The sequence below is a fragment of the Drosophila grimshawi genome, unplaced genomic scaffold, assembly GCF_018153295.1.
Source record: "Drosophila grimshawi isolate 15287-2541.00 unplaced genomic scaffold, ASM1815329v1 contig_1006, whole genome shotgun sequence".
In the NCBI taxonomy this organism is placed as follows: Eukaryota; Metazoa; Arthropoda; class Insecta; order Diptera; family Drosophilidae; genus Drosophila; species Drosophila grimshawi.
In genome coordinates, this window is record NW_025062489.1 from 2,515,579 (window position 1) to 2,535,254 (window position 19,676).

The 19,676-nt window shown below is 40.4% G+C and overlaps 2 protein-coding genes across 2 annotated transcripts in view; both read right to left on the reverse strand.

The window, feature by feature from the left end:
* Positions 1-967: 967 nt before the first annotated feature.
* LOC6564635 (nose resistant to fluoxetine protein 6) lies at positions 968-5,708 on the reverse strand. Its single transcript, XM_001991074.2, has 9 exons — positions 5,654-5,708; positions 4,122-4,586; positions 3,691-4,051; positions 3,545-3,606; positions 2,813-3,128; positions 2,526-2,742; positions 2,275-2,462; positions 1,365-1,836; positions 968-1,282 (listed from the first exon to the last, which is right to left on the reverse strand). The coding sequence occupies exons 2-9, from the start codon at positions 4,453-4,455 to the stop codon at positions 1,052-1,054; spliced, it is 2,181 nt and encodes a 726-aa protein (XP_001991110.1). The 5' UTR covers positions 4,456-4,586; positions 5,654-5,708; the 3' UTR covers positions 968-1,051.
* Positions 5,709-10,067: 4,359 nt separating this feature from the next.
* The window catches only part of LOC6564716, an 89,837-nt gene continuing 80,228 nt past the window's right edge, over positions 10,068-19,676 (reverse strand). Inside the window, exons 11-13 of the mRNA XM_001991076.3 lie at positions 17,083-17,165; positions 16,496-16,783; positions 10,068-14,469 (exon numbers count right to left, since the gene is read on the reverse strand). Of these exons, the coding sequence (XP_001991112.2) occupies positions 13,776-14,469; positions 16,496-16,783; positions 17,083-17,165 (1,065 nt within the window). The 3' untranslated portion in view covers positions 10,068-13,775. The remainder of the gene's footprint in view (positions 14,470-16,495; positions 16,784-17,082; positions 17,166-19,676) is intronic.

The following is a 19,676-nucleotide window of genomic DNA, read 5'->3' on the forward strand; positions in this document are numbered from 1 at the left end:
GTGCGACTTGTGTAAGCGAGTATATACATGCATATATGCATTCATATGCACATAGATAAATATATTTGGAACAGTGCCAAATGATCTAGTATTCGGGGCGATTGGTTGTTTAGGTAGTTGGTTGGTTAGCTGGTTGGTTGGTTGGTTGGTTGGAATACAGCTGAATTAGTGGCTTAGAGCAAACGACTTGAATTCAAATCCGAATATCGCGTTTGATTGAAAGGCATTCAAGAATAATTTGTAAATCAGTTTGACTGTGATCAAGTGATCAAACAATATGCAATTAAGAGAGTATTATTATGCAGGTACAGTCCAATTTTCTAGAGTATTTTTCCAAATAAATTCAAGCTCATTTATTTAATAAGTCCAGAGCTTACATAAGCACAACGGAAATCAAAAGTCGATCGTGAAAAAAAGAAAGTTAATAAAAAGCGAATCTGGTCTGGAATCCGGTAACTCTTGCAACCATGTGGCAAAGCAACCAAAGGCCGTTTTCTTTGCTATTCATGTGCCACAATAACGCAACAGCAGATAACTGGAAAATTGAAAAAAATCTTAGAGTACGAGTATTGCGTATGAATGGCTAAAATGAAGCTGACTCTGGGCAGACAAATGCGACTACCTTTATTATCTAATGAAATTTCTTTGAATGTCAAAGTCTCTCCAGCTGTGTAGTTGTAGTTTGAATAAACCGTTTTAATTAGTTTAGTTTTTGAGATTTGATTTGAATAGGAAATCGGCAGAGATGCAAAGATTTACTGTGATCTTTTTAAGTCGACATTTTTGTAAATTCAGCAAGCACTTCAATAATAAACATCAAATTGGTAAATTGGTAAAGAAGTAAATTATAATTTCTGAAAGTAGATGCGCTATCAACTTGTGATCAGGTACCAAACCGATATTCGGAATCGGAATCAGAACCGGTGCGGTACGTACTCTAATAATAATTAAGTCAAAATCACATTAGTTAAATAAACTCAACATTAAGATTTTAATTTTAAGGTACACAAGGTAAGGTAAGGTACCCAATACAGTTATTTAATAATTGCATTCATGCCTCGACTAGATTCTGCTGAGACACACTCGAAGACACCTCAATAACCGCCAAAGATACAGTGGGCGTCACTGTTGGATTCACGGCTCCCTCAAGAGGCGCTGTCTTTGGGCGTTTACGCGAGCCCAACAGCTGCATCTCCAGGCGCACAATTGGCGTCTCCACGCACAGATACATGATCAGTGAGACACCCAGAGTGATGCCAAAGTCCGACCAGAAATGTAAGATCTGCAAAGGAGTATGAAAGTGAGCATGAGAGAGAGAGCGACAGAGAGAGAGAGAGAGAGAGAGAGAGAAAGAGAAGACTTACCACATCATAGTTGGAGAAGTGTTGACTGGTCTTGATGCGACCCACATTGAGCGTCTCGACAAGTAGATGCCAAATGTAGAGGCAATAGGAGATCTTAGAGATGGGCTGCCAGAAGGTCCAACTAAGAAACTCATTGATAACGCCCCCCTGCCCACTGTGGCAGACCCAAATAAGCCAGCACAGTGCCAACGGCCACGCGATGCGGATGCAGCATATATAGAAGGCGCCTGCCAATGGCGTTATATCCGGAGCATCCGCTGCCGTATACGGATATACGCTCCAAATGGCAGTGGCCAGCAGCAGCACCATCAGGAGCCATAACAGCGATGTCAGCCACCAAGACAGACGACGCCGACGGCCCCGCTCGTTATGCAGAAAATATCCAAAGAGCAGTCCAATTAGCCAGGGCGTGGCACGGGCGTGTGTCGTATAATAGATCATTCGCATCTCGGGGCTGTCAGCGCCAAGATTACTGCAACAAGCACAGAGTTTATGTTAGATGGCCTTATACTTACATAGATTACTACAACTACGACTACGACTACGACTACAGACTTTGAATTTGGAAATAAACATGCGCAGATTAGGGTTATTTGATGCTATCAATAATCGCAATATAAGTCGAATACCGATAGAAATAAAAGTGGAATCTTTAAGATACAATCTATCTATCTTTAAGATATTCTACTAATTGGATATGACAGGTAAAGACTTGGACTTAGTAGAGCTCTCGCGGCAGGGCTAACAATTTTCATTCTCTCTTTTTTGTAATTGAATTTTAGTTGAAATTGCTTCCTTCATAAGAATACTCTAAGTTGACTGTTGCTGAGAGCTGTAGTCACCGATACTTCATTATTACAGACATCAGATGCAGATCACAATCAATTCAAAAATGAAATTCATCACTTACCCATTGCGATTGAAGACGACGAGCTTATTGAGCATGATGATGCTGAAGAGGCAACCAAAGAGCAACACCATTAGCACGACGATGCCAGCAGCGGCGCGTCGACGCCAGCGCCAGAGGGGCCACAGGAGCAGCGGCGACAGGAGAAACAGTTGCATGTCCACAGCCAAGTACCACGAGTGACCCAGGCACTGTTAAGTGTTAAGAGACCCCAAATGAAGATCAATGAATTTGTCAAATTGGGCTTTACTCACCATGCGGCCTGCTGCAGCATAATTCTGGACATAGAGGAGCGTGGCCCACCAGGTATCACTGCATAGCTGTGAGGCGCCGGTGAACTGCTGCCAAAGGGGGCCGCTGTCCAGGCGGTTGAAGAGTGTCATGAAGAGGAGCACGGCAATAGCCAAGACGGGTGTCAAGCGCATAATGCGATGCAGATACATAAGTGGCACATTGAGGCGACCCGATTCACTGCACAAGAATCGATCACAACGTTTGATGAGAGGCGAATGAAGGAGAGCAACAAGATGATAACACATACCGTTCCAGCTCGCGTAAGGTGGCCATTACGAGCAGCGTTCCACTGAGCAGAAAGAATGTATCAACGGATATGGAGCCACTCTGAAGCACCATGGAGTAGGGTGATTGGGCCCAGGCGACCACTTCGAAAGAGTTCAGGGTGGGCCCCAGCAGCATGAACATATAATCGTGACCATAGATAATCCAGATAATGGTCAGACATCGTATGCCATGAAGGCAGGGTATCACATGCGGTAATTGGGTTGCATTCGACGTTGTTTGCAGCAGTTGACGCACGTTTTGGCGCAGCGAGAATGAGCCCAACAACTTTTGGGGACCTGTTCAAATATTAATCATGATTATATTATAGACAGCTTAAGAAAATAATATAAACTTTAAAAACAAAAAATGACTATACGAATTATCAGTGTAGAAAATGTCACGGAAGCCCTACGAAATTATTGAATCAGATATGACGTAAGCATGTACATGGAGTCAGCTCAGAGCTCTTGACTAATTGATACCCTGGGTGCACTGATATTATAGACTCCTATATTTTGTGTGCATACAGTCTGGGAATATAAGTAAGATTGCCGAAGTCGAAATACCTCGATCTAAACACAGATAATGTGTATACGTATTGTAGATATTTATATATATATATGAAAGGAGGAAATTTGATTATATGCTGCCTTATCAAGTGCATGTTATCTGCTTTGAGGTTACGAAACAGTTGCAAGTGGCAACAGCTTACCTTTGAAGTAGTCAAGCAGGGTGGCGAGAAGCACGAGAACTGCCAGAAAGATGAGCAGACCGCTGTTGAGCAGAAAGATAGTATATCAGATTGGGTTCATGCTCAATGGTACACCTCTATATAATCTATAGTATTGCATGACTTACACAGCAAACCAGTCGAGAGCTGACATGGGCTCTCTATCAGCCAGGGCGCAATTAGTCTCCTGGACGAGCACTGGTTCTGGATCCATTGAATTCTCGAAGAGTAGCTGCAGATAGTCATTTATCCAGCTATTTAGCTGTGCGGCACTGCATTTGGCCGGAATACAGGCGCCAATTTGGACGCTAATTTTGCCCAAGGAGTCCGGGGAAATATTCTCGAATTGGATGTTGGCCAGACAGTACTTGGTCGGGGATGGGACCATACTGGCTACATCGCCAGGCTTTAAACAGGACTCGTAGTTGCCCATGTCGCTGAAGTGGCCATAGAGCAGGCCATGTGGAAACTTGCCCCAGGCATCCAAAACTGTTTAGAAGAAGCAGCATTATAAATTGGCCAATTGAATAACAGTTGTGTTTTGGGGTCAAGTGCTTACCTCGCAGCGCGGGCAGTGCTCGAAAATCCGCCGCCTGGAGCAGCAGTCCCACTTCAGTGGCACATTGAAGGTCCTCATTCGAATCCACTTTCGTTGAGCCGGAGCTAGAGATGGCAGTTGAGGGTGCAGTTGTGGTTGTCGAGGCGGAGCTGGAGTTCTGTGCCAGCTGTAGCACTTGGTAGCCAAAGTTGCTGTTCTGTAGCCAAGTTAACAGCTCCTCCCTGCTATAGGCATTAGCCTGGCCAGCAGAGAGGAGAAGCAACAGACCCATACCCAGACCCAAACCGACATCCAATGTGGGTCCTTGTCGCAACCGTTGTTTTCGTACTGCCATGGCCAATTGTAGCGTTAGAAGAGTTGCGGTTCATATTTATACGGCCGTACAGCTGTTAACTGGAATTTCTAATCGTCCGTCCGATAACCGCATTCAGACGTTCTCAACTTTATCTCAGGCGCCGGGAAGTACTTCTCTTCAACAACAAGTCAAAATTGTTGTTAATTTCGTCATAAAAAATTGGTGCATTGACCGATAGATAGAACGGCTAACACACAAATATTGTCCAATATCATGATGCAGCACTTATATAGCCAAAAGCTTCCTATTTATCTGATTTCTCTGATTGCTTTCTTTTTTTGTATTCTTTTTTTATTTCGTATCATTCATTATAATAAGGCATGTGCGTTGCCGGAACAACCGGAATTATAAATAAGTTTTCTCTTTATTTGAATATTTAATTACACAATACTTATGCAATACCAAAGCTACCCACATCTGTTTACACGGGACAATTTGTCATACCTCCACATCAAATGATGTTTTTATACCCTGCACCAATTCAAAACGGTAACGCCAAAGCGGGTATATCGTAGTTGCGCTAATGTTTGTAACAGTCAGAAGAAGGCCATAGAGTATATTTATCTTATATATCTTAAAAATGCTAATTTTGCTACATTTTCCCTCCAAAAATATACCCAATGAGTGTTCTTTCTATCTTTGACCTAATGCCATAGTTAGGATCTACAAGTTTTAATACCGATTGGACAACACTCACAACTATTACTCATGCGATGGGCACTGGGTATTTCCCGCCGGGCACTGGTCTGAAGAGCACTCGAATTTGTTTTTTTTTTGTTGTTTTTTTTTTTTTTGCACAGTTGGAGCAGTAACCGATAAGGTACACGATTGGTATTAAATAAAACAATGCCCGATCATCAAGTCGAAAATCACGGCAATCATGATGATGATGATGTCACACCGACTGTTCGACAGTTTCGACCTTGACAGCAATCAAAGCTGCTAACTGCGATGTTAGAAAACGCGCGACACGCTTAAAAACTTAGATACGTGCTATGTAAGTAACAGGTATATATATTAAACAGGTACTGGTAATTATATTTAACAACCGATGATCGTATTTTGAAAACAATTCAGAGTTCGTTGAACTCAGCTAACGGGGGTTAAAATGCAAAAGCTGTCAACATACAATGACTAACAGACTAACTTAGTGGAAAAGTACACTATTTATACATACGTGTGTTCAATTCTTGCTTGGCCCATTAAATATTTAGGAATGCTTGTTAATAGAATCACACTGCGTATTCTGGCGACAAACAGTTACAGGCAGTTAGCAGCGACTGAAATTAAGTAAATGGGGGACGCCAGCTTTTATTGAACAAATATTATTATTTTTTGTTTGCTTTAACACTAAAGGCAGACGATTTTGTGCGACTTTTTTGAAGATTGGGATGCCACGCCCACTGGGGGCTGGCAAAACGATAAAGCATCTCGTTAGCTCGAAGATTGAATAAATATAATTCTAAGAAATTTAATGATAGGATCACCAAAGCTACAAGGTAGGCAACCTTCCCGGCCGCGCTCACTCCTGCCTGTAGGTCAGGTATCACTCAGTTATCGTCAGAACTGTTTTTACTTTTCAGAAAGTGAAATTGCAAAGCCTGTTTTACACACGCTGTCGATGCTGCTATATATTTTTTTTTTTTTTTTTTTAAAGCGCGGAGCAACAAATGCCGTTTTGTTGACATAATCTGTTTACTTAAAATGAGTTGCCAAATTTTTCTTAAAACTTTTAAATGCAAAAAAAAGAAAGACAAATTAGAGAAGTGTTCCATGGGTTTCCAAATGGGATTGCCCCGAGAGATGATATTGGTTCTGAGGAGCATTGCAGGCTCTAAACTTTTTTTCGGCGAAGATTCGCCAATTGTGCTGCCAGATACGTGCAACCACTAATCAGACAACACGTTACATTGTCTGCTTAGTGGTACACCATATATGAAGAGACCACGGTTCAAATAACGAAGACGGCGGAGCAAATTCTATTGCCAGAGATCTCAGGGCCGTGCGGCTGTTGAGCCGAATGGGCGCGCTCGGCTCGTGTGTGGGCGCTGTTGCTTCGGGTCTTTCGTGTTTCGCAACTTCGTTCGTGTTTAGTTGTTGAGTGGCTGCCAACAGTGATGGTTGAGTCACGTTGCTCACGATTCTGTGTGTGTGTGTGTGCGTATATGTGTGTGCAAGCATTTACACATGCTTAGGGATGTATGAGTTTATTTTGTCATTTTACTAGTGGTGATCGAAAACTCAATTCGTTTTCTGAAATTTGCCCAGCACTGGCGTTTGTGTGTGTGGAACTTTGTTTATTTGATTAGTGACAATTGACCTTGAATTGCCGCCTCAATTTTTGTGAATTTGTGAAACAGGTGCAGGACTCTTTGGTTGTAAAATAAAACAATATTTGACATTTTTAGGATGCAGTGTTGTGAACGAGCAACATACCCTGCTTTAGTCAATAACATGTTTTGCAATCTGGGCTAAGCTATAAAAGTTGATTATAAGTTGACATATATAGATAATAACACAAGGTTTTCACACAATTGTAAATAAAAATGAGTTTCCTTTTCAAATGATATTTTGGCTGGCTCTGATTGCTTCTCAACGTAACAAGAAACATTTCTGTGATCATATCGGAAAAAAATGAACACATTCTGCGTCTCGAAAGCTAAATACCCTCTAATGAACAGATACTATTGCTTAAGCATTTTGACGAGTGTGTGTGTGTTGTGAAGTATTGTTCTATTTTTAGAATTTCGCTTGTTCCCCGCGTGCCGCTGATGTCTTGAAGCGTCAAACGAAAACGAACATCAACTTTGCAATGAATGTTCGGCTATTAATTTGCTGCGTCGTCGCAATAGCGGACAGGCAATATTAATCAGTTGCAGTTCAGCCGTCAACAAAGTGAGACCGTGCTGCACAACTGATGGAAGATATATGTACAAAACAGATTATTGAAATTTTGGAAGCATGTTTTTTTTTTATTAAAAATATGGCTGGCTATGCGCAGTGCGTTTAGCGGAAAGAAAAATTTGGATGATATATAAAGACGATTCAATAGCCGCTTCTATTTTAATTTTTTTACGTAAAGTAAATTATTTTACTGATTCTGAAAAAATAAAGTTTTGACGAACAAAAAATAAGAGGGAAACTGTGCGAAACGAATACTTTTTTCCAGTGTATAGCAAGAAAACGAAACGTTCCTGTTGCAACGAACACAAACGCTCAAATCAAAATTCGTTTTTTTAAGTGTCGAATGGTTGGTGCTCGTGTGTAACCACCCAAACGTACATATCTGGCAACATCGCGGCTAATAAATTTGAATGGCAAGCTGATAGCCATTTACTTGCCAGAGACGGCGGACTACCAATTTGTAGTTCAAAACTATATTTAAGTCCGATCTCTATTAAATGTATTCATGTGTTAATTTTGTTATACTATGCATATATATTCATGTACACATGTGTATATTTATATGTTCACATTTTTACTACATGTATTAGAGCTTATGTTATATGTATTGGCACCAAGAAAAGCTGGATGAAAATCAAACAGTTAAGAGTGCTGGAGTCGAGTGAGCTCGACTACGATATACCCTGAACACAGTTGTTAAATATATTATAGTTGTATTGGAAAATTTCCCTTTGAAAGTTTTGCACCAAAATGTGAGCAGGTCTGCAAGTGCGCTCTGTCGACAAACACGTGAATATTCATACATACATACATACATATACGTATACGTATTCAATCGTAACCGGGAAACGGGGCTCTGCAGCATACACACAAAAACATATTGACGCTCGCGTCGATTACCATGCCATCTCTTTCTTACACATGTGCTGGCATATGCATTATGCATACAGAAATGCTTGCGCCTGCTAGTAGAAATGAGATCAATATGAAAATATATTTTCGACTATAACCTGGGTGTTTCTTATCCGATTTTGATGAAATTTGGGCAGTTGATCAATAATATGCATAATATGTATTAATTAATCTGCCTTTGAAATTGTAGCATTTATTGCTATCGGTAATATAAATGCATCAATAATCGAGAAACTTGATGAAAATCTCATTTGACGAAAAATTTGTGAACCCTTGCCAGCGTGTGTAAACACGTATTTCCAGATTGGTCTCTATGTTCTGCATTGCCACTAGAAATTAAATACGCAATTCGTTGCTGTGCATTAAAAAAAAAATATATATATATATGGCAGCATTATATAAACATTATTTAACTTTTTAACGAAATTTCTTATTTCGAAACTATTCTCTTAAGTACCAACTCTTTTAACGAAACCCTAACCGGTTAAGTTTATCCCGTTTGGAACTTAGCGCGGACACAAACCAATATGTTGGCAAAAGCTCTTGGGAAAGAATACCCTACATACGGTATTTGTAGTCTACAATCCATAAATGATTTTCTGCTAAAAGTGCCAAATCTGATTTCACCTCACAAGTATCAGGCGAACAGAATCGCCGGTTTGGTTAAGTTTAACTCAGTTTCTGAGTTGAGTTGAGTTGAGTGCCAATAATTTTCACTCAGAACTTTAGACTATTTTCGTTTTCCGATTCTTTTCGCCTGGTAATATATCGACTAAAAAATGGACGGTAAAAGTTGCATGGTTTTTCAATTAGAGCTCAATTACACTGAAATTAATTATATACCATCTCGTTCAAAACAATAATTGAACTGAGTGCAAAACCAGACTCAAAATAATAATAGTCATTAAAAGAAAACTGTCGCAACATTTACAGTTAAAATCAAAACTCAACATTTTGTGTATTTTTTTTTTCGCCGCTCTCTTTGTGGACGGCTCTGATCAAATGGTTTGTTCCTTTTGCGACTCTCGCTCTCAAACGGTGCTTTTTAATTGTCGCTCGTTCCTTTTTAGGCTCTCTCAATCTGGAAAGTTGCGGGTGTGTGTTCGCTGAGAGCGAGAAGCAATGTGTGTGTGTGCTATATCTCTTCTATTTGCTAGAGTAGAACAGAAAAGTAAACGATCAGATTTACTCCGTCGGGCTTGTACTGGCTCTCGCCTAAATTGCAGGCTTACTGTTGTCTCTCTTCGTTAGACGTATTTGTGACGCTGTTGCTATATCGTCTCGTGTCCTTCGTGTCTGTGATAAGCCAAACCGTTATATTTCGCTCAAATGCATCTTTGTTTTCAAAAACTGTTCAGATCCGCATACTTATTGCAGGGCTGCAAGAAATGCATGAAATGCATGAAATGCAATCAAAACGCAGTGTTGATCATCACATTGCACAATGAAGTTTATTTGGTCACATTGGACTATTTTGATTTTACACATTTGGCCACACACACACATTGTTTTTTAAATACTAAAACTTAATTATTAATTTTACGCATTTATGGTTTGTCTTCCATTCATTTATTTCTTACGCTCTTTCTTTCGTAATTGTATCGGGACAATTTATAGTTTACATACAATGCTTGCAGTCGTTAGTTTTATGCGTTTAATGCTATTTGAAAAAAAAAACTATTATTATTATTATTATATATATATATTTATTAAATTATATAACATCTAATAAAATTGTTGTAGTTCTTTGAATTTTTGTTTGTTTTTTGGTTGTATTTAATTTTTTTTACTTATGTTTTTATTTATATTTTTTATACTTTAAGTATGCGTTGCGCGCTTACAAAAAATTTGCATTACAAAAACTGTGTATAGTATTATCCTTAGGCTTATATAGTAGACAATTACGAGTACAATACTTGTAATAATCAATTATTGTAGTAAAATCGCTAAATCCTTCGACAAGTGTACAGCTCGACCATGGAGCCGTCTTCTCGCTTGGTTAGTTTTCCTTATGAATATTTACACAATTTCACTATAATCGAAAAATAAATAAATATAAAAACCAACGTGGATCAACCCAATGGCCGTAGCTGAGCTTGAATTTCAGTTTAAGTTGAACTTCTCTTGAAATTCCCTTAGCCATGGGTGTCATTTGCAAAAATCCATAGCAGCAAAAGATACAGCAACACACAGTTCTGATCCTTCATAATAATAATTATGATATAAAAGACTTATTGGATTTCAGCATATCTGTCTGTCCAATCCGTTCAGTTCATGTACAAAAACCAACACTTGTGAAAATTGCCAAATAAAAAAATAAAAAACTCAAATATTGTTGAACCCAGTTAATCCACAAAATGCCCAGATTATAGTTCGTACAACGAATACATACACACATATGCTCAAACTGTTGCTCCCAGCACCAGAATATGCATTTTTGTTTACCTCCAATTAACCAATTCAGACAGCTTCTATGGAAATGAAATTTCAGGTATGCAAATGAAAGAAGAAGAAGAACTCACAGATTGATTGTAAAACGAAAAGTTTTCTACTAAAATATGTTGACTGAATGAATATATACTGAACAAAGATATATATTGAGTTGCTTCATCTTCGAAACTTTTCTCCTTTTTTTTTTTATTTTTTTGGAAATCCACTTTATTGACTACTCAGCTATTGTCTGAAGTTCTTCGTTAATAATCTCGCTACTTAGGTTCGTTTTCCTCTCCACAATTAATCCATATCACTATCTGCGTGTGTTTGAAAAATTTAGAAGCAATGCTCAGATACATCTAAGTTTATTTAAGCTCTGAACTGATAATAAAGCTATAAAAGGATTTTACATTTTGTTTTCAACAGCAAAATGAAAGCAACCAAAAATGAAAAAAGGGAAGTAAATTACAGCTAACAGGTTGAGTGATTGTTTTTCTAAAATCGCTTAAACATTTTCATCTCTTTGAATGATTTTTGCGGTTTCTGATTGTCCGCTCATCACCGAATACAAACTCATTCCCTGCCTGCATTCATAATGTGTCATAATGGTCCAAGGATTCAAGCATCTGTCCTTTGAGTCGGGTCGCTTTTGAAGTAACAACAATGACAACAAAAAGAACAACAACTACAAATTGTATCTCTCGTTTTCGACATTCACTTGGCTTGGCTGCGTAATCACCCTTTAATCTTGCTAATGATTTGTTCTCCAAATTGCAAGGCTGCATGACCAGCGCATCACATGAAGAGTAATGAGTAATGAGTAATGAGTGCCTTTTTGACATTGGATCCAACTCCCCACTAGCCCACTAGCCCACTAGCCGACTAGCCCACTCCCCAGTTGGCCAATCCAAAGTTCTCCATTCATTCGGTTATCTGTTTTCCTTTGTTGCTATTATTTTGCCCTGCTTAACATTGTCCATGTCTTTCAATTCAATCAATCAAATTGCCTGGCATTTTTGGTTTGGTACCGGGTTAACATTGCCCCCTCACCTCCAAGCCTACCACACTATCCCCCTCCGCCCACAGACCACCAACGGCGACAGTTATTTGGGTATGTTCCAATATCAAAATTGTTCGCATTTTCGAGAGAGTTCTGAATGATTGAAGCAGCTATAAAAATTAAATGTGAGAAAAGCAACAGAGTGATTTAAAACTCAATTCAAAAATACACTCTTCCACCTTAAAACTCTGATAACCTAATATTGTTTTAAGACTTGCTGAATACTTGAAGAATTTTCTTTTTCTAATTATTCGACCATTTTTGTTTGTGTTTCATGCAATGCGTTTCATAATATGTTTTAATACAAGATTTTCTTCCCATGAATATTTATGGAAAATGATTAAGCATTTTTCACATTGTTAAGATGAAACACTGTGGCAAATTATTTGGTGAATGCGATTTGTGGAACAGGCCACAAAATTGGTTGGCTTCTCGAGAGACGCCGAGGGAAATAAAAACAGCTGCCGCCAACGCAATATGGTGACTCTGCTAATAGTAAGTTGACATTTTTCCCAAGCCTGAAAGACGTCAAAAGCACCACAGAAAATTCTAACTTTTTATTTTTTATTTTTAAATAACCTGCACTTGAATGATGATTGCGTCAAATATGTTGGAAGTAGGAATATGTATGTGTGTGTGTGTGAGTGAAGAACAATTTAATTAAATGATTAAAAAAGCTTTAGGGCGGTTTGGCTGAGGTGGGTGGGGTGAGTGGCTAAAGGGACGAACCGCATGGGAGCGTGCCGAATGCACAGAAAATCACTTAGAAACTATTTTCACGCAAATTGCTTCAATCGCTTTTGCTGGTCGGTCGCCTAACACATCCAGACAGAGAGAGAGAAAGAGAGAGTGAGAGAGAGGGAGAGAGAGTATGCTGCAGGTTGCACGTAGACGTGACGGATGAACTCTGTCTGACCCAGTCCACGGGACAAGGGGCAAGGAATCTGCGCGGGTCACGTTCGTCATGCATGTAAATGAAGAAGTTTCGCTTTGGCTGCGTGAAAGTCGCCTCGAATAACAGAAACAGAAGGGGGAGGGCATGGCCGGGGAGCGTTGTGCTCGGGTCTTAGGGAATGCAACGGACAATGTCCAGTTGGTGGTCAAAATTCTTGTGTTTATCCAGACGCTGTTGCACTTCCTCTATGTTGTTGTTGTTGTAGTTGTTGTTGTCAGCCGTGTCTGCTTAGTGTCTGCACGTATAGCAAGACATTGACCAGGACTCTGTCGACTACTCACACACACACACACACAGAAAATGCAGCAGTGTGTGTGCCTTCTGCTATATATTGTATCTGTATCTGTGCGATTTTTACTCGCAATATGAGCTTGCTGCCTGCCAACAGCAAAGAGGCTGAACGCCCAGCTGAACGCCCAGCTGCAACAGCAGACAACGGCATTTGTGGCAACCAGCAGCTGTCGGGGACACACCGAAGATTGCACACCCTTGCCAAACAGAATAACAACCTGGTTTTATTCAATACATCGATAACTTAACAAAAGCTCTAACAAAGCTCAATTCAAAGTCATTTTCCTAAGCTCTGAATGGATAATGATGCTATTTTCAGTGCAGTCTATATGCATAAAATAGGGGTTAAAAAAGAAGAAGAAGAAAAACCGAAAGTATAATGCGAAAAATGTACATTACCTGGCCCTGAAGCCAAAAATGCATCTGGATGCGACAGTGTGCTCTGGCCGGAAAAGTGGCGTTTGGTATTTGTATGGCTGATTGCGCCACGCCGTGTTCATGTCCGCCGCATTCATGTTCGTTTCACTGTCCGTGTCCGTGTCCGTACCTCTGTCTACGTCCCCCCTGTCCATATACAGGGGCATGTCCGTGCCGTGTCAACGGCGCCGCTGTGGCTGTGGTTAATATGTCGGCCATTGTTCTGTTGTCCTTGTCGCTGTTGTTGTTGCTGGTGTTGTTGGTGTTGTTGCTCATTGTTGCTGCTGTTGTTGGTGTTTTTGTTGATTGGCGTGCAATCCTTAAATGTCAATGGGACGTCATGATAATCACGTCTGGCGCTGAATTCCGTATGTCGATGAACACTTTGGACTCTTCGTTTTTTTGCTGTTTACCAGCGACTCCGCTGGATTTGCTCGGCAGCACCGTTTGTCCATGCCCCTTCATGTGTCGCGTTGCAGGCTGTTGCTGTTGGTGTTGCTGCAATTGCTGCTGATGCAGTTGCTGTTGCAGCTGCTGTTGCTGTTGCTGCTGATGCTGATGCGCTGGATGTGCGTGATGCGTACGCTGTTGCAACTGCTGCTGCTGTTGCTGCTGGTGCTGATGATGATGATGGCAAATCTCCTGTGGCTTGACGGCTGAGGCAACAATTAGGCCATAGTGCGACCGCTGGTTGCCGCCAACGCCGCTGTGTCGCTCCTCTAACTCAAGCGATTCGTGCTGTGACTGTGACGGCGCATGTTGCATGTGCAACTGGCTGCGCCGCCCCATTGTGCCCAGCATTTGTACTTGTGGCGGCGGCGGTGTTGCCGCTGGCAGCGATGGCGATCCAGCGATCATACCCGGCGACGTCCCATGCTCATAGCCAAATGTGGAGAAGAAGCGCGGTGGTGGCGGCGGCAATGTGCCCCCAGCCGCACTCCCAGCACCCAGCGACGACGAGCTGGACTTTTGTCTCATTAGCGTGGCAACTGCACTGGGACTGTTCGCAAACAGCGATTCCCTGTGAAGCAGACGGAAGACGAACGTTGAGCGAGGAGAGATATGCATTTATTTCAATATTTGTTTGTTTCCTGCTCCTCAACTGCCCCAGCCCCAACTCAATCAGTCAATTACTAATGGTTAAATAACTGCGTGTACTCTATGCGAGTTAAGTAAATCTACTTGATCTGTGACTCTGACTATTGCCTGCGACGATTACTGTTACTGCTACTGTGATTGGTTGCTATGTCTGTTGCTTTGACTGTTAGTGTTACTGTTACTGTTATTGTTACTGTTGCTATGACTGTTACTGTTATTGTTACTGTTGCTATGACTGTTACTGTTACTGTTACTGTTACTGTTATTGTTACTGTTGCTTTGACTGTCACTGTTACTGTAACTTTACTGTTACTGTTACTGTTACTGTTACTGTTACTGCCACTGTTACTGCCACTGTTACTGTTACTGTTACTGTTACTGTTACGGTTACTGTTACTGTTACTGTTACTGTTACTGTTACTGTTACTGTTACTGTTTTTGTGTGACTGATATTGCGACTGTTATAGCTACTGTCAATTTTACTCCTGCTGTGACTGTTAGTGTTACTGCTTCTGTCGCTGTTTCTGTGAATGTTACTCCCAATGCGACTATTACTGTTAATCTGCAGCGAGAGTAACTGTGCCTATTTCCGTGACTGTTACTTTTACAATCACAATTGCACTGTGCCTGTTACTGTTACTCCTAATGCGACTATTACTGTTAATCTGCAGCGAGAGTAACTGTGCCTATTTCCGTGACTGTTACTTCTACAATCACAATTGCACTGTGCCTGTTACTGTTACTGCCACTGTTACTGCCAGTGTAGACCATGAACTTGCGTGTGCCTGTCAGGTGCATAGCTGGTTTCCCTGCGCCTTTGATCTTAAGTAATGGCCAAAAACGTTTTAATTCAGATAATATGTGGTGATCCAATGAAACACCTCAATTCAAGCATCTTTAATCTGTGAGCGATAAAAACACTGCTTCAAGTTATATTTCCAAAGATTTCTCTAGAGGCATGATGCAATTTTACACTTGCTCAATAGTATGTCAAGGTATAAATGTATATATATGAATGTTGCTATCGGAAATCAATATGTATCGAGACGGAGGGGGCATCAATAAAATTAAATAGAGTGGATTTGCTTAGACATGTTACAAATTGAAGGCTTCTAGCTGTTACAGTCTTCAGATCCGTTTGTCTATACGGACCAACACACATACAAACCGACTACTAGATCGACTCGATTGATGCTGATCAAGAATATATATACAATTTATGTGGTCGGATATGAGTCCTTCTACCTGTTGAATACTTTTGCACTTACTTTTTTTGTGCGACAATTTCTGCGTATCTTTAGTTTGGATGGGAATCTGTTAATATATAGCATATATACATGTTAATCGTAAAACTAATTTGGGACTTTCCAACATATGCGTTAATGAGTAGCTAATTTCAATTCCTTCCCCGGCAACTGTGTTAATGTCTCTGTGCACAGCAACTCTTACGGAGTTGTGCGTGATTACGTCATATCAGTGACCTCCATTTGCTTTATCCTTATCCTTATTGCATATGGCATATGGCGTGTGGCATATATGGAGTCTGACTCAGCTGTGTGCCGTTGTTTCTGACAAAATGAAGACGCATGCAAATACAAATATTTGCATCGATTTGTGTTGTATAAGCATCCATCAGACGCTGTTTTCGGGTCTTGTTCTTGTTTTCCTTCCCCTTCCCCTTCCCCGTCCACTATTGTCCCGTACGACACGCCACACTACGGTACACACTACATACCCCTTGCCACCCCACCTTATTCCACGGTCAGCCTGATGGTGTAACTCCTCTCTGACGTGGCAACATTGGTGTTGTTTTTGTCTGTTTGCTCATCATTTGTCTTGGCAATCTGTTTGATGGCGGAGGCGCGTCTAGTGTACAGCATATATGCTGATGATGATGACAACTCGGATAATGCAGTGAACCGACCCCCTCATCTTCTGTACATATTTACCTCGTTTGACAGCCCATATCGCAGGCATTAACCGGTGCAGTCGCAATCGACGCCTTAGTCATCATCATGTCGTGCGTTGCCGTTGTTGTGGACGAGGATTCGCCGTCGTCGACATCGATGCCGCCACAGAGACTCGCTTGAGTCATGTCTGGATTTCGGCGTAATATGCTGTGCTCCTTCTCCTTGAAATCGGCCTTGCTAGACTGCGTCGATATGGGCACAGCCTCGCGATAGTAACGATTCGATACATCATCGAGAATTTGCAGCGAGGTCTGCGAGTGTTTTTGCCTGCAATGGGAGGAATGATAATCAATCAACAATCAAAACAAATTAAAAGCAATATATTTCGAGTATTCACGGTTCTTATCATTTCCGTCCGTTTTGCCTGTCCATGGATACTTTCAATGTGCAAAGTGGATCTCATTTGAATGCGAGTCCATATTTTACAGTGGCATGTCTTTGTCAAAAGCAATATCTTTCTCACTTTGCCCACTGTCTATTCAATTTCCCTTTTCCCATTTCCCTGTCTTACAGTGCTTGTTTGAATAACGAAATGATGACCGAATGTTTGTTTTGTGTATGCTCACCTTGATATGTTCTCGCGAGAGCGTGCCTTGGAATTGCGACCCATCTCGTCCAGTTTGCTCTCCTTGGACTCGCGTATGTGATCCTGCAATGACCAAGAAATGACAGAGAAATGGCAAAAGAAACCAATAATGTGCATGAGAATCGACAGTGATAGCGATTGCGATAGCGATATAATAATATTCAATATTTTCAAGTAATTTTTCGGGCCTGATGACAGGCCTTATAAAATGGTCATACGGTCAGACATGGCATGGGCGTGCTGAAAGAGGAGGGGGAAGGGAGTGGGGAAAGGGAGTAGGGTAATCTGCAAGCAATGGTTGCGTATCAAAGAGATCCAATTGCATTGGGATTGGGTTACTGGGTGCTGCTCATTCGATGTGTCGCATTCTCTGTGCATCGTGGCCTATGTTTAATATTCATTTTTAACACTTCAACGCCGGCTTCGCTTGTCTGCCGCTGAATTATGGGGTAGCAATTGAGTGCTAGCCGCATTGATTGCCACCACGATGCCACCCAACTCCACAGCCCTTTCCGTGAAGTCGACTGGCCAACCCGAGTCGCAGCTGAAGTAATATCAATTACCGCCGAATGTGCACAATGAGGCGAGCTGCACTTGAGCGTGCATAAAAGAAAGCGTGAATACGCAAATATTGCGGAATAATGAAGGTAGCTGGCGAGGATGGGATGGGCTGGTGGTGGATGGGGTCAGACATTGCCTAGATTGCCACATTGTTATCGTCATTTGACCGTACCTTGAACTACATTCGGAATCAAGCACAAACAAAACATTTCCATAAATTTTTCGATTCTTGGATTTACATTTTCGCTCTGTTTATTATACAATATTCCATTTCCATTTTGTGTCCATCGTTTATGGCTGTTTGCAGGTTGAAGAACTACAACTACAACTATAACTACAACTAACGAAATAAAGAAAAACGAATTTGGAAAGAAGAAAGTCAAAAGCCAAATAAAGCTGCAGCTTTGATTGATTATGTTTGAGGGTTGCAATATGCAAATCGCACCCAATTTAATATTTACTTAAAGTGTTTGTTGAAGTCTTTCTTCATTTCTCATTTATTTATCGCTTACTCAACATTTTTTTTTCGTGTAGTCGTAATTAAGTGTGGCATTTCTCACGCTTATATTCCCTTCCAGAGGCAAGTATCACACTATGTATATATGTATGTAAGTGTGATTATAGCTTCAACATATCTGATCGAATTGCAACTAATTTTAACAAATTCCTCTTGAAGATCAGAGAAAACACTTTGAATTGAGCTGAGTGTATCTGCCTGCAAGGGTATCAAAGCTTCGGCAGACCGAAATAAAAAGTTCATTTTTGTAATATTTGCATTTAGTTGGCAGCGTTTATATTTTCTTTTTGCTATATTTTTAATTTATCTACTATGTTGTTAACAAGCAAACTAGTCTCATCCATTCTATTTGCATATTCAAAATTACAATATATATATTTGTGTGTGTTCTTTGTGTGTTTGTTATAAGTAAATGTTAAGCATTATTGGGATTAAGCAAAATTTCTATTGCTAAATGCATTTTGTGCGAATGGCTGAAGCAAATTCTACTCTTAATTGAAAGCAAAAACCGCTTTTATTTTTCAAAACATATCAAAACATAACATATATATATATTCTTCTATAAATCCTATCCTAAGAATATTTTTTCTTCGTTATTCGGTGCCATAAATGCTTTTTGTTCTTTTGATTTTAGTAAAAAAAAGGACATTTTTGAATCGAGAAATGAGCTTTCGGGATTATAGCATTTGTAATATTATATAATGGTTCAAACTTAATTTTCCTCTTGTTGTTTCAGTCGGTTTTTTTTCAATTTGCCCAAAATCTCGCTGAGCGCTTTTTGGCAAACCACTTTTTGAGCGAGCGATTGCATAATGGAAATTATCGGCGTGTATGAAACGAATATATACGAATTTGTGGCAGTGTTTAAATAATATTATTACAGAAACTCCATTCAATTACCAATACGGGGTTTACCAAACAAAAAAAATCTGATTGTACCAGACACCAATTGCAAACATAAACTTAAATTTGCATACAGTTTTAGCTAAATACAAAGATCAAATTTAAAAATCAATGGTCTTCCCAAAAAAAAAGCTAAAACCCTTGTAAATTTTCAAATTCTACCCGAAAATGGGACTGGGTCGAATCGAGTGAAGCTTATTCTGTTTGTGATATGGTAATAATTGTTTCAATTGTTGACCATTCTGATTGCGTCCAAAAATCAAACAGCTACCGAAATGAGTTTTCTAATTAGTTGGTGACGTATGTTGTGCAATGGGTGGGTGTGGGGAGGGGGCTGGGGTTGGGGGTGTCTTTTGACACCTGCAATATGTTGCAGATTTAATGAGACCAAAGCGACAATGCAAAATTAAATGATGCTTGACCCAGCAGGCATCAGCCTGTTCCACGTTCACAACTTCTACATGCTACAAAGCATTCCAGAGAACCGAGGACAACCAAGTTTTTTTTATTTATTGTTTTTTTTTTTTTGGAAGTGTGTTGGGGGGGGGGGTAACAACAGCGACGGGAGGAGGTGAAGCGAATGCCCGATGTAC

What these genes read in the sequence shown, in the direction of transcription:
- LOC6564635 (XM_001991074.2), bottom strand. Translation starts at nt 4,455, where the DNA reads ATGGCAGTACGAAAACAACGGTTGCGACAAGGACCCACATTGGATGTC. An exon ending in GCTCTCGACTGGTTTGCTGT is followed by an intron (nt 3,607 to 3,690) that starts GTAAGTCATGCA and finishes TCTGCTCAACAG; the next exon opens with CGGTCTGCTCATCTTTCTGG. An exon ending in ATGCTGCAGCAGGCCGCATG is followed by an intron (nt 2,463 to 2,525) that starts GTGAGTAAAGCC and finishes AACACTTAACAG; the next exon opens with TGCCTGGGTCACTCGTGGTA.